This window comes from Oncorhynchus gorbuscha, linkage group LG26 (genome assembly GCF_021184085.1).
Source record: "Oncorhynchus gorbuscha isolate QuinsamMale2020 ecotype Even-year linkage group LG26, OgorEven_v1.0, whole genome shotgun sequence".
Taxonomy (NCBI): domain Eukaryota; kingdom Metazoa; phylum Chordata; class Actinopteri; order Salmoniformes; family Salmonidae; genus Oncorhynchus; species Oncorhynchus gorbuscha.
In genome coordinates, this window is record NC_060198.1 from 19,618,368 (window position 1) to 19,633,067 (window position 14,700).

The window sequence follows — 14,700 nt, forward strand, 5'->3', positions numbered from 1 at the left end:
CGAGGTGGATCCGAGACTCACCAGCAGCAAGAGCGACATCATTGATGTATACAGAGAAGAGAGTCGGCCCAAATATTTAACCCTGTGGCACCTCCATAGAGACTGCCAGAGGCCCGGACAACAGGCCCTGCGTTTTGACACACTGAACTCTATCAAAGAAGTAGTTGGTGAACCAGGCTAGTCAATAATTTGAGAAACCAAGGCTATCGAGTCTGCCGATGAGGATGTGGTGATTGACAAAGTCGAAAGCCTTGGCCAGGTCAATGAATACGGCTGCACAGTATTGTTTCATATCGATGGCGGTTAAGATATCGTTTAGGATCTTGAGCATGGCTGAGGTGCATCCATGACCAGCTCTGAAACCAGATTGCATAGCGGAGAAGGTATGTTGGGATTTGAAATGGTCGGTAATCTGTTTGTTGACTTGGCTTTCGAAGACCTTAGAAAGGCAGCTGCGGTCTGTAGCAGTTTGGGTCAAGAGTGTCCCCCCCTTTGAAGAGGGGGATGACCGCAGCTGCTTTCCAATCTTTGGGAATCTCAGACGACACGAAAGAGTGGTTGAACAGGCTAGTAATAGGGGTGGCAACAATTTTGGCAGATAATTTTTAGAAAGATAGGGTCCAGATTGTCTAGCCTAGCTGATTTGTAGGGGTCCAGATTTTGCAGCTCTTTCAGAATATCAGCTGACTGGATTTGGGAGAAGGAGAAATGGGGAAGGCTTGGGTTAGTTGCTGTGGGGGTGCAGTGCTGTTGTCCGGGGTGGGGTAGCCAGGTTATTGATTGGTTATTGCGCTATTGATTTCAGTAGCGCAACCCCATATCTCAGCCAAGCAATAAAGAAAGCTTTGTAGTGAATTCCCATAAAAACTGTCTCAATAGCCAGTTATTGCAGGATATCAAAGGATATGCAGTAACAACAGTATTTCAGTTCGACAAAACATTATCTATTAAAACTGTAAATGGTAAGTACAAATTCTACAGGCCCTTCCAAAGTAAAATTGCAGAGGTAAACTTACAGCATATTAAAAGATTTCAGCGATTAACATGAGTAACCACATAAATTGCATAATGTAGCGTTTTTGCATGTATAATCGATGTGAAATGACCAATATTAAGATACTAGCTAAATGTTTTGTGAAAGAGACCCTGTTTTTGTCATTTTTGATGTATTGTTGTTGTATTTATGTGCATCTTGCGACAGAATAAGTTAAATGAAAGACGAGTGTTCTCTAAAATAGGTTTCAGTAAAAAATAAAGAGAAGAGAAAATTAACTTAAATAAATACATTTAAAAAAGATGCATGGGAAAAAATGTAATCTAACACAATCTCATTAAATTAACAGAAATTACACATCTTAATTTTCATTCTCTTCAGTGAAGACGTAAAGTCGCATATCCAAAGTTTTAGAACACCAGTCATTCAAGGGTTTTTCAATATTTTTACTATTTTCTACATTGTAGAATAATAGTGAAGACATCAAAACTATGAAATAACACATATGGAATCATGTAGTAACCAAAACAAAATGTTAAACAAAACAAAATATATTTTATTTTATATTCTTCAAATAGCTATCCTTTGCCCTGATGACAGCTTTTGCACACTCTTGGCGTTCTTAATATATTCATTGATTTTGGTAGCGCATCCCCATATCTAATTGATCAGCTATTGTCAAAACCAAAATGAGTATAACATCCAGGCATTTAAAGTATTCTTGATTTTCGAAATGTCACATACCATAAAATGTAATTTTTTAGGATTCAAGTATGGGTATTCAGACACGGCCACTGATACACGATGAAAGCAAGCTTGTATTGGGTATGGGGTGAGATGATAGAGCATGCTCGGGAAAGAAATTACGTTGCCAACAGCAGCACCAGATATATTGAAATGAGCGAGATGCTCTCTCACAGTCACACACACTATCTGTGCACGTGTTCGCATCACACTGTTCACAGCGTGACAGCGAGGGCACCAAAGAAATGCCTTGTGCTTCAGTGCTCTAAGTTGTTGCAGAAATTGATCCATTATGCTGTTTGCTTTCTGTATCTACATCATATTGCTGAGTCTTCCTTTAAATTGGCTGGATCAGTAGGTTACTGAGGTAACATGCAACTTCAAGACCCTGTCCAGAAAAAACCCCTAAGCCCTAGGCATCATTGGCAAACGCTCCTTCTTTGACACAGGGATGTGTGAGTTTTAGAATTGAGTTTCTAAACATGTTTCTCAGGGAAAGGAGCATTGCAAAGTCAAAGTTTTACCATCAAATGTCTTTGTTTCAGTCACTGTTACATCCCTAACTCTCTCTGTGCCTCTCTTTATATTTTCCTCCACAGGGCTCCAAGCGCATCTTGAGGTCTAACGAGTATGTCCTTCCTCCAGATGGACTGATGGAGACTGACCTTGAGCTGACCTTCTCACTCCAGGTTAACACAGCTTTCAAAACTATTATATCATAGTATCAAAGAGTGATCCGTTATGTGACTGAAATACATATTTTCAATAGCCAACGGATGTACAGCGCTTTTTGCTAAAGTAATGGTAGTGCCTATGTAAACATCATAGCCCCTTTTTAGTTCTAGTGTATTTCCCACACCTCATTTTGGCATTCAAAGCCCATCTGAGGTGGCGGGTCTGAAGGCATCAAAGAAATGACTGTCTGAAGAAAAAAGTTGTCATGGTTACAGACATGATGTAAGGTGTGATGTAACCTCCTGTAATGCCCTTTTCTGTCCCCCCTAGTATCCCCACTTCCTCAAAAGGGACGCCAACCGATTGCAGATCATGCTGCAGAGGAGGAAGCGATATAAAAACCGCACCATCCTGGGGTATAAGACCTTAGCTGTGGGCGTCATCAATATGGCAGAGGTAAAGACAACAGCTTAATATTTGTGACAATTTTTTAAAATCATAACGGCATCAGCCCCCCTGAATGAGACGTTAGCTCCCCTAAATGTAACAAAAGTCAAACTTTTAGGCATCTCTAAAAAATGCTAATTTAACCATTCTCCTATTAATTTAAAATGCAGTGGTAAATATGCTTTACAGTGGTAAATATGAAAATAAAATCTTCCTATGAAACAAACACCCCCACCTCTTTGTCATGGTTTAAACCATGTATTTCCATGTAGCGGCGCTGTCCATCCAGTAGTGCTGAATTTCGGCTTCAGATGGGCTCCTTTTCGCATAGATTTTCCTTTTGTACTTCCAAAAATGTTCCATTTGTTTGCCATATGTCCTTGATAAAAATAGCCTTCATTCCAATGCATTTAAGGTGTCCCGGCTTTTCAGGCTACAAAGAAGCTCAATTTGCTCAATTTCATTCCAATGCATTTAAGGTGTCCCGACTTTTCAGGCTATAAAAAAGCTCAATTTGTCAGCAATCGCAGAATCTCATTAGGCACACTTTTTTGGTGTTTTGTAACAGATGTCTATTTCCATTCATAAAATGGCGCAAGTATGTAGTTTTGATGCTGGAATTATTTTTGGAGTGAACGAACATGCCTACTTTTTGAAGAGATTTGTTTGACAATCGGATGAAAATATCATGACTGGTTGTGTTTATGCCACATTAAAAGGTAATTCATTTAGGCGCGTGCACTCAAAACAGCTGTAATTCGCACTCTGGCAGGGCCAATACCTCAACACATACCCCAATACACACTCATACCTCAACACATAGCCAACCTTTATTGGTTTGCAGGAGGCATAGACAACTCCACCTAATCTGGTCTCAGAGCATTTCATATTAACTCCACTTATCCTGGTCTCTGAGCATTTCATATTATTCTGTTTGTAAATCCAAAACACTCCATTTAGTATATGTTTTGTGTGATATGTATTACTTTGTGGATGTCCATCATCCATTTCACATGATATGTTACACATTGCATTTTTTTTGATATGTTACTAAATGCAATTCGTATAGTATGTTTCGAATGTTCAATACATGGGGAAGGGTTAGCTAACATGCTAAGTAGTTGCATAGTAGCTTAAAAGTAGTAAGTAGCAAGTTGCGTTAATTAACCTTCTGTCTTGTGTTGCATGTGGTATGGTTACATATCATACTAATTTGATTTACCTATATTATGTTACGTCTATTCTATGAGATCAGGCTGCTCTACCAGTTCCAATTCAGAATCAATTTTTAGCAAGGTCTGTGCTAAGTTCAAAGTTGCCAAAGCAAGAAGGAACTAATTAACTGGCCGTAACATATATGCATATCCATGAACTATTCCAAACAGCCACCAGCCAACATTACACCATGCCCCCGGATGTAGGCATGCTTCCCCATTCCTTCAATCACATTACAGGACTACCATAGCTACATTTCCTCAGGTCTCCATCTACAATAAACTTGCAATTAGTTTCACAATTTCGCCTCCGCAAACGGCTGAATAATACATCATGTCGGGGAGAATGACAGAGAACATGTCATACTCCGGAGAGATGTGACTATGTGAACAAAGTGCCGTCAGGCTTTGCCTTGGATTTGAATGAAAGCAGTGATTGGAGAACATTTGGGGCTTTCATTTTCGATGCAACCTGCCCCAGTGATTGATGGTTAATGAAACTCCAGGGCTGCTTCTCAAATGGCACCGTATGCGATTTGGTACACAGCCTAGAGCTTAGAGCGAACGTAGAGAAGTGCAGGGTGGTGGGAGTAGAGGCATCGCTGTGATGGGGTTTCTGTCAAGGTGAGAGGCACAAATCCGATTTGGTGAGACATGGGGAAGAAAACATGGGGAGGAAAATTAAGCTTCCCCGTTTCTAAGAAAAACTGTGTGCATCAGTTTAGGGTGTGTGTGTTTGCAAATTTATGAATGTGTGTGTGTGCCTTCATGGGCTTGTGTTTATTTGTGTGTATGTGTCTGTCGTGTGTGTGTCTGTCGTGTGTGTGTGTCTGTCTGCATTAGCTCATGTATTTTACTCAGGTAATCATTGTTCTGTTTCAATGAACACATTGTATGTCGCTCACACACTTCTCTGTCCTGACTTGGGTTTAGGTGATGCAGCATCCGACAGATGGAGCCCAGATCCTGGGTCTCCATAGCAACGTGAAGGAGGTGCCGGTGCGTGCGGCCGAGCTCAGCGTGTATTCCCTGTCCAGTCAGCCCATTGACCATGAGGACGGCAGCGGGCAGCCAGGGACCAAGGCCAAAGCCTTAGGTGGGGACCTTGAAACCAGTGCCTGTCATCAAGTGTTTGGCTCGCATGCTGACGAAAGCTATTCACCCCGAAAACAGTTGTTTTTGCCATAATGTTATTTAATTGCATAAAGTATCCTTGTCCGAGTCTCCTGCCCTAAGGGCCGTTCTGGCTATCTCTTGTTTTTGTAGCATGAGTAAGCTTGATGTACAAGTACACCCCCTGGACTATCGCAGGGCTTTTAATTGCATAAAAAGTGCATATTTACATTGCACTTAGCCTGACAGTCGTGTGAGTGAAACCATTTCTTCTGCATTTATCCCCCCCCCACCCCACTTTTCTCCCCAATTTCAATCTTGTCTCATCTCTGCAACTCCTCAACGGGCTCGGGAGGCAAAGATGGGGAGTCATGCGTCCTCTGAAACATGACACGCCAAACCGCGCTTCTTAACACCCGCCTGCTTAACCAGAAAGCCAGCCACACAAATTTGTCGGTGGAAACACCATTCAGGCGCCCGGCCCGCCATAAGGAGTCGCTAGAGCATAAATGAGCCAAGTAAAGCCCCCCCCCCGGCCAAACCCTCCCCTAACCCGGATGACGCTGGGTCGAACCCAGGTTTGTAGTGACGCCTCTAGCACTGTGATGCAGTACCTTAGACCGCTGCGCCACTCAGGAGGCCCAGGCAATTGCACGTTTTAATAGACATTTGTTACTATATTGACAACTCGTTTTCACAAAGGGCATGACACAGAATGGCTGAGGTTAACTTTTCTAAAAAAAAAAGAAATGATTTTGAAAGAAAGGTATTTTGTGTTGCCTTTCGATGTCTCAATGTTTCAGTCATCCTTGTGTCACTCTAGAGATGTCTATACATTCAATACTTAAAAGTCTATTTACTGAAGTGCGTTAAGCCCACCACAGACCCACTAGTAGCCCGTGTAATTGCCTGTGTCCACAGACCCACTAGTAGCCTGTGTAATTGCCTGTGTCCACAGACCACTGTTAGTACCGGGGCCTATAGCCCTAACCATGACAGCTTAAGTACATTAGGACTAATGTTACTGAGGGAAAATGGAGGATGTTAATCTCAGTGATTCTTAAGGCATTTACAACCTGGCACCTGATGTTCCCTTAGGATCCTCGTGCTCCCAGAGCCAAAATGGATGCCCAGTAAACGATACAGATGTCAGATGCACTAATGTAAAGGAATTCCCTCTGAAACTGACAGCCTGCGCCTCAAAATGAAATCATCTGTCAAGGATGAAATATTAGCCAGATGGCCGGCAAGCTATATGAAATCTCTTGAAAAAATTTACTGAACTCACTTATTCATTCAATTTTCCCATCCTTGAGGAAGTATGGAGTGACATTAGAGGCATTTGAACTTACTTGACCTCTTTTTAGCTCACAGCCTCCGAGTGGAGCAATGGGACTAGCCCCTTAAAATCCATGCTAAATTCTCCAAAGTTTAACAGTGAGTGAATGGAGAATTGACATGAGGCTTATGCTCCTGTCTTTCAACCCAGATCGCTCCCCGGATATGGACAACTACTCAGAGGATGACGACGACAGCTACTCCTCGGAGCAGGAAGCTAGCGACGATGCTGTTCAACCAGTGGTGAGACACAGTACATCTTACAGTTTGCCGTTGGGATGGATCTCCAGTTCGAATGATCTGTAATGAATATTTGCAGTCACAACCCAAAATACACACTGTATACCAATACAGTAAATCCCTGCATACTATTTTTCCTGTGTTCTAGTTGTAGTTATAGACCAAAATGTCATTGTCTTAGTGTTTCTCAATCTATAACTCACAGACCTGCACTTTATTGTTCTAGCCCAGCGTTAACATACCTGATTACACTAATCTTGATGATCAGGTGGGTTAGTGCTGGGCTGGAACAAAAAGGTACATTCCCATGGGTTGTAAAACACTGCTCTCTATGACACAAAACTCTCTCTTTTGTAGGACCTGTACGATGAGGATGAGGATGTGCAAAGGAAGCCAAAGAAAAACCGGAGGAAAATGATTCGTACAACATCCATGACAAGGGTAAGGATGGGGGAGCCTCCCAAATACACATCAAACCTAGCTTGTTAGTTTATTTTAGTGCTAGAATGGGAATAGCCCCAGCATAGAGCCTTGAGTGGCCACGCTTCTCCTCCAGGCCTGCCACTCAGAAGAAATGCCATTCTGCGCAGAGACTTAAGAGATTTGAACTTCACTGAGTTCGCCCCATAAGTTTGCGCTATATAGAAGAAAGCTTTTTCTGCGATTGAATCAACATTATATTAGCCCCTTTTCAATGCAACAAACCAAAACAAATCTAACTTTGCAAGATTGAGTCTGTGATTTTGTTGTAGGCAGAGCCGGAGCACAACGGAGTAGAGTTCTATTGGCAGGGGTAGCCCACGAGCAGAAACGGAATAAAGCGAAGCACAGGCAAAATCTTAGAGGAAACCTGCTTCAGTCTGCTTTCCATCAGACACTGGGAGACAAATTCACCTTTCAGCAGGACAACCTAAAACTCAAGGCCAAATATACACTGGAATTACCAATACGACATTGAAGGTTCCTGAGTGGCCTGGTTTTGACTTAAATCGGCTTGAAAATCTATGGCAAGACTTGAAAATGACTGCCTAGCAATGATCAACAACCATCTTGACAGAGCTTGAAGTGTTTAAAAAATATTAATAGGCAAATGTTGTACAATCCATGTGTACAAAGCTCTTAGAGAATTACCCAGAAACACTCACAGCTGTAATCACTGCCAAAGGTGATTGTAACAAGTGTTTACCGGGGAGGTTGAAAACTTATGTAATCAATATATAATTGAGTTTTATTTTTCATTCATCTTTAAAAAAATGTATATTTGATATTACCAAATATTTTGTATAGATCATAAAAAAGTACCATTAATTTAATTTGAATCCCAATTTGTAGCACAACAAAATGTGGAAATGTCAAGGGGTATGAATACTTTCTGAAGGCACTGTAAGTACAAACTACATTTAAATGCAATCGAGTTTTTCAGTCCCAATTCCTTGCTCCTAATAACTGTGTGCTCAGGTTTAGTGTGTGTGCTGTCTAGAAAGTTCCAAGCCAGTGCAAATGGGTGCAGTCAACAAGAGCCGGCTGTAATCTCTTTAAGGTGTGTCTGTGTTAGGTCTGCTCCTCAGTCTTGTTCTTTTCTGGGATGGCACAGAAGATGTCTCCAGTCTGCTAAATCCTAAATCCTTTGCTAAGCAGTAGTGACAGGAGAGTTGTCCTGGAATGAGTTCAACATCCACTTTTAGACCAAAACCCTGTGTAGATGACGCAGACTAAAACACCAACTAGGGATACAAATTAAGCAGGCACCAACACGCACAAACTGAGACTCGCACATGGGAGCTGGTAACACACACACACAAACATAAATCACAAATAACGCACACTATCAAATCCTTTACCCTAGGCCCGGGTATTTGCTTCAAGCGATAATCCTTGGTGTTGTTAATAATGACACGTCTGGCTCTCTCCAATGACCTAATGTGCATTTGGTGAATCATGCAACACCCCATGGTCACTTAAGTCACAGAGGTCGAAGCCACTAAGCCATGTGAACATTAACTGACTTTTAATGGTGTAGCCAAGTCCACTTGAGATGCTGTCACTCTTCAGATAAGAATATTAATAGGAGTAGGGTGAAATTGTCCCTAGACATTGATTTTAGTTCTGTTTTGCATTTTCCCAATGAATTAATATTGTTAGGATTGGAGGAAGGGAAGCTTATCCTAGCTCTTTACCTAAGGGATACTCCACACCGGAGCGTAATAACATTTGGCCGTGAAGACTAGACACAAGGTATATTGTGTTAACTTTACTGTGATTTATTGCGCTCTCAACAGCTTTGCTGGTTACACTGATGTCTCTGAAAGATTAGCTTACGTCATGGCGTCCGCTAATGGGGATCCTAATAAAAAATGTAGTTCTTTGTGTAGTCTTGTTGACATCAAACTCTTTCTTTCTCTTCCTCACTCTATTTCTCCCTCTCTCTCAATCTCCTTTACAGCAACCCAATTTCAAACAGAAGTTTGTGGCCCTGTTGAAGAGATTCAAAGTGACGGATGAGGTTAGTATTGCATGTTTCAACTGTTCTGTTTTATAGTAATAACAAGCTGCAATGGATTCATCTGTCAGTGCTTGTAGAATACTACAAGGTTCATAAAGTGGTCTTCGATTGTCCCTGTTGGAGAACCATTTCTTGTTTTCAGGTAGAACTTTCACCCAACAAAGAACCCTCAAAGAATCATTTTGTGAAAAAGTTATACCAACCAAAAACGCTTCTACTACAGTGCTGGGACAGCTGAAGAACCCTTGGTTCTAGGTAGCCTCTTTTTTTCAAAACGTATATACCATTAGATCTGTTAATGACGTCCCAAATATATGGAGGTTATTGACTTTGACCCTTTCTGTTTACAGATCCATTTAATTGATTTAGGTGCGCTAGCTAGGCCCACTGATCAATAATGACAAAGCTCCTGGCATTGACAACTTAGATGGAAGGCTACTGAGGATGGTAGCTGACTCTATAGCCACTCCTATCTATCATATTTTTAATCTGAGCCTAGAGGAAAGTCTTTGTCCTCAGGCCTGCAGGGAAGCCAAAGTAATTCCGTTACCCAAGAGGGGTAAAGCTTTCTTTACTGGTTCTAACAGCAGACTTATAAGCTTGCTGCCAGCTCTTAGCAAACTGTTGGAAACTGTGTTTGACCAAATACAATGCTATTTCTCTAAACAAATTAACAAAATACTTTCAGTTTGCATATAAAGAAGAACACTCAACATGTACTGCACTGACACAAATGACTGATGATTGGTTGAAAAGAAATTGATAATAAGAAGATTGTGGGAGCTGTATTGTTAGATTTCAGTGCAGCCTTTGATATTACTGACCATAACCTGTTGTTGAAAAAACGTATGTGCTATGGCTTTTCAACCTCTGCCATAATGTGGATTCAGAGCTCTCGATCAAATAGAACTCATAGGGTTTTTTTTAATGGAAGCTTCTCTAATGTCAAACATGTAAAGTGTGGTGTACCGCAGGGCAGCTCTCTAGGCCCTCTACTCTTTTCTATTTTACCAATGACCTGCCACTGGCATTAAACAAAGCATGTGTGTCCATGTATGCTGATGATTCAACCATATACGCATCAGCAACCACAGCTTATGAAGTCACTGAAACCCTTAACAAAGAGTTGCAGTCTGTTTTGGAATGGGTGGCCAGTAATAAACTGGTAATGAATGGTGTGGCTGTTGAACAATTTGAGACTAAATTACTTGGCGTTACCTTAGATTGAATCTGTATGTTTTACCATGACAGTTTACAATGGTTGTAAAGATGGGGAGAGGTCTAGCCGTAATAAAGAGATGCTCTGCTTTTTTGACACCACACTCCAAAAATAAGTTCTGCAGGCGCTAGTTTTGTCTAATATTGATTATTGTCCAGTCGTGTGGTTCAGTGCTGCAAGGAAAGACCTAGTTAAGCTGCAACTGGCCCAGAACAGAGCAGCACATTTGGCTCTTAATTGTAATCAGATATAAATACTATGCATGCCAGTCTCTCTTGGCTAAGAGTTGAGGAGAGACTGAATGCATCACTTCTTCTTTTTATCCGAAACATTAATGTTTTGAAAATCCCAAATTGTTTGCATAGTCAACTTACACACAGCTCTAACACACACACTTACCCCACCAGACATGCCACCATGGGTCTTTTTACAGTCCCCAAATCCAGAACAAATTCAAGAAAGTGTACAGTATCATATAGAGCCCTTATTGCATGGAACTTCCATCTCATATTGCTCAAATAAACGCCTCTCCCCTATTTGACCTAGATAGTTATTGTGTATGCATTGATATGTAGGCTATGTGTGCCTTTTTTTTAAATGTATGTAGGTCTGTCCTTGAGCTGTTCTTGTCTATTGATGTTCTGTATTATGTCATTCTGTATTATGTTTCATGTTTTGTGTGGACTCCAGGAAGAGTAGCTGCTACTTTTGCAACAGCTAATGGGTATCCTAATAAAATACCAAATACCACTGTAGTCTCTAACATAACCTCACTCGCTGTCTACCAGTCTCGTCCTGAGAGCGCCACTGTCCTTTAGTCCTTAACAATATTACATCTCCTTCAAACAGGAAGTGACCTAAATAGGAAAGAAAACTGTCCTAAATTGCACCTTATTCCATATATAGTGCACTACTTTGATCAGGGCCCATTTTTCACCATGTAGGGAATAGAGTGCCATTTGGGGGACACCCCATGATTCAATGTGTACAGGGCTGGCTGGGTTCATTATGTGCAGTATTAGATCAACACATTTATATTACTGACAGGACATTCTAGGGACCAATTGGTTGACCCCGGTCACAGCTTTGTCATGCATCCTGCCGTCGGACGAAATAAATTATTGAAAACGGTTGAAAATGTATTGTCCATGACAGCCGGAGCTTCACATTGTTCATCTTCCCTAACCCAAAGTTGTGCTTCAGCACCTGCCAATATATTGAATCATAATTACATACTCATAAATGACTCATTGGAATTGATGAGAGTAGCAGAGGTGTGGGAACCCTTGATTTGCAGCACTAGTTTATTACCGCACCAATCCAGACATTGGGATAGTTTGTAAAAGCCAATCACAAACTATTTAAGTCAAAATAAATGTAGATATTCAACTAGTGAGAATATGAGGGGAAATCAAATATTGTCCTGCAAGAACAAAAAATGTCAAGATATACAGCAGAACGCTGATTTATTATCGCTTAGCGGTGAGTTTTTAATTGATGTTTCGATATTTTTAATTGGTCTCATCTCGGTCATTAATGATTCATAAAAGGCCCAGAGACAACCAAGTCGGGTAATGTATGGCCCGTGGAAATTAATTAAAATCTTTTGTGTCTCTAAAATAAATCAATTTTGTTACGTGCTCCAAGTCATTTCAGAACTAATTGACAAATAATATAAATACTCTCCTAGTTGAAAGAACATTATCTGTGTTTGTATGCATAGCTTCATAAGTCTAACTACAGTTTTCCAAATAACAGCAGCTGTTTGTCAACAATATGGAAAAATCCCAATTTCCTCCTTTGAGACCTGTCATGTTTCCAAAGAAAACAAATGTCTATTGTAGAGAAAATGTATTCATGATGTTGTTACAATAGCAGTATGGCTCCAGAAATATAAACTCAGTGGCCAGTTTATTATCTAGTACTGGGTCGGACCCCCGTTTCTCCAGAATATCCTGAATTCTTTGTGGCATGGATGCTACAAGGTATAGAGGTTGAACGTTGCTCAATTGGTTTCAAGGGACCTAACGTGTGCTAGGAAAACATTCCCCACTCCATTACACCATGCCACCAGCCTGTACCGTTGACACTAGGCAGGATGGGTCTCCTTCGACCTCTCTCATCAAAGAGCTGTTTTCGCCCACAGGACTACCGCTAACTGGATGCTATTTGTTTGTCTCATTTTCGGTAAACCCTAGACACTGTCATGTGTGAAAAGCCAAGGAGGCCGGCCGTTTCTGAGTTACTGGAACCGGCACGCCTGGCACCGAAGATCATACCACGCTCAAAGTCGCTTAGATCACTTGTTTTGCCCGTTCTAACGTTCAATCAAACAGTAACTGGATGCCTGTCTGCCTGCTTTATATAGCAAGCCATGGTCACATGACTCACTGTCTGTAGGAGCGAACCATTTTTGTGAGCAGGGTGGTGTATTTAATAAGCTGGTGGTGTATGTATACAACTATTTTCTGAGTTACCAATGCTACTCTGAACTTTCAACTCCATCAGCCAGAGGAGTTATTCCTTGCCAGTGTGCTATTACCTGCTCTTTGGAAGTGATTTGATTGGTTGATGGATGGAGAGAGAGTGACTGATTTGATTGATTGCTTGATTGACTGATAGATTAACTGACTGGTTATTTCACTGTCCATTTGTTGTTGCCAGGTTCTGGACTCGGACCCAGTGGACCAAACCCAGGAGGTGGAGGAGGATCTGGACCTGCTCTATGATAGTCTGGAGGTTTACAACCAGAGTGACAGTGGCCCTGAGATGGAGGACAACGAGAGTGTCCTCAGCACGCCCAAACCCAAACTCAAGTAAGGTTCTGCTAAATGTTAGCAGTATTGTATACCTTAACTGAAGTAAGTCCACACAAAATGTCCCAAATACAGACAGCTAAACCCAAACTCAAATAGGGCCCCATATCATGTCGCCAGTACACCTACACTCAAATATGACCGCACAAATGTTGTGAGTACAGCTAAACTCAGAGGGTCCCATATAATGCTAACACTCTAGTCAAAGTGAAGACCACGCATATTTCCCTCAGTGTTAAGGGGAGTTTATTTGTGCATTGTTACTGTACATGAAATCAACGAGAGAGAAAAGAAAGTCGCTGCAGGAGAGAAACGTTAGAAACAATTGCAGCTGAATGACTAATATGAAAACATTACCTAAATGGGTCCACAAGTTAGTGTCACTACTACCCACCCACCTCAGCACAGTTATTGTCTTTCAAGTATGTATTTTTTTGTGAAAGTTTCAAATATGTTTTTTTATGTGGTTGTCACCCAGGCCCTTCTTTGAGGGAATGTCCCATTCGAGCTCCCAGACTGAGATTGGGAGTCTACACAGTCAGAAGAGCCAGCCCAGGGACCTGGCCAGCATCGTAAGTACACACACACAGCATAAGGCCACAACAAGCCCTGCCACACACACTAACACACACACACACACACACACAGTTTTTTTTTTTGTCTCTGCTGAACTAGCTTTTTAATATAATTTGGATTGGCATGCTAATGCTAACATAGGTCCTACCGCGCCCATATTTTTATTTGACCCAACAATGCTCAAATGCTCTAAAGCTATGCAAACATGGGTAGGTTGCTGACTATCCAGATCCATTATCTATTTAGATCTCCAGGTTTCCTCTTTATTTAGCTATCAATAAGATGAGGAACATTTGTAGCTTGGATGAATTATCCCTTTAAATAGTAGTGATTTGTGACATCCGTATATATGCCAGGGCAATCATTTATCAACATTGATAGAAACAATTAAGAAAAATAAAAGTATTTTATCAAGCAATTCTACAAGCGTCATACACACACCGATAGGCGGTAACTGTTGATAAATACCAAATGTTCTGAGCCTCAGTGCTTGTGCACGACCTTGGCTATTTGCATTTCGAAACACCCCTAATTAACCATATATGAGCAAAATCATCCCTTTAATGCCAGTATGTAATATACAACGCCGTACCAAAAACACGGGGGTGGATAGCACTTTAATGTGCACCAGAATGGCATGCTTTTTTAAATGTTTTGTACACTCAGTGTATTTTTCCAATTCTAAGCTTGACAAGCAGTTCCCTTATTCCACCACTTATCACTGTGCATACGCATGGTCATGGCTGTACATACATATACACACTCTCAAGCAAATGTTCATTGTGATAAATCTCACATTTTGTGTGGAAATGATCGCACGC

General features: G+C 41.2%; 1 protein-coding gene across 4 annotated transcripts in view; it reads left to right on the plus strand.

Moving 5' to 3' along the window:
- The window catches only part of si:ch211-126j24.1 (phosphofurin acidic cluster sorting protein 2), a 103,266-nt gene that overhangs the window by 56,385 nt on the left and 32,181 nt on the right, over positions 1-14,700 (plus strand). For all 4 annotated transcript variants that reach the window (XM_046331794.1, XM_046331796.1, XM_046331795.1 and 1 more), the window contains exons 3-10: positions 2,338-2,427; positions 2,744-2,869; positions 5,008-5,170; positions 6,677-6,768; positions 7,123-7,206; positions 9,209-9,268; positions 13,152-13,303; positions 13,782-13,875. In XM_046331794.1, the coding sequence (XP_046187750.1) occupies positions 2,338-2,427; positions 2,744-2,869; positions 5,008-5,170; positions 6,677-6,768; positions 7,123-7,206; positions 9,209-9,268; positions 13,152-13,303; positions 13,782-13,875 (861 nt within the window). The remainder of the gene's footprint in view (positions 1-2,337; positions 2,428-2,743; positions 2,870-5,007; positions 5,171-6,676; positions 6,769-7,122; positions 7,207-9,208; positions 9,269-13,151; positions 13,304-13,781; positions 13,876-14,700) is intronic.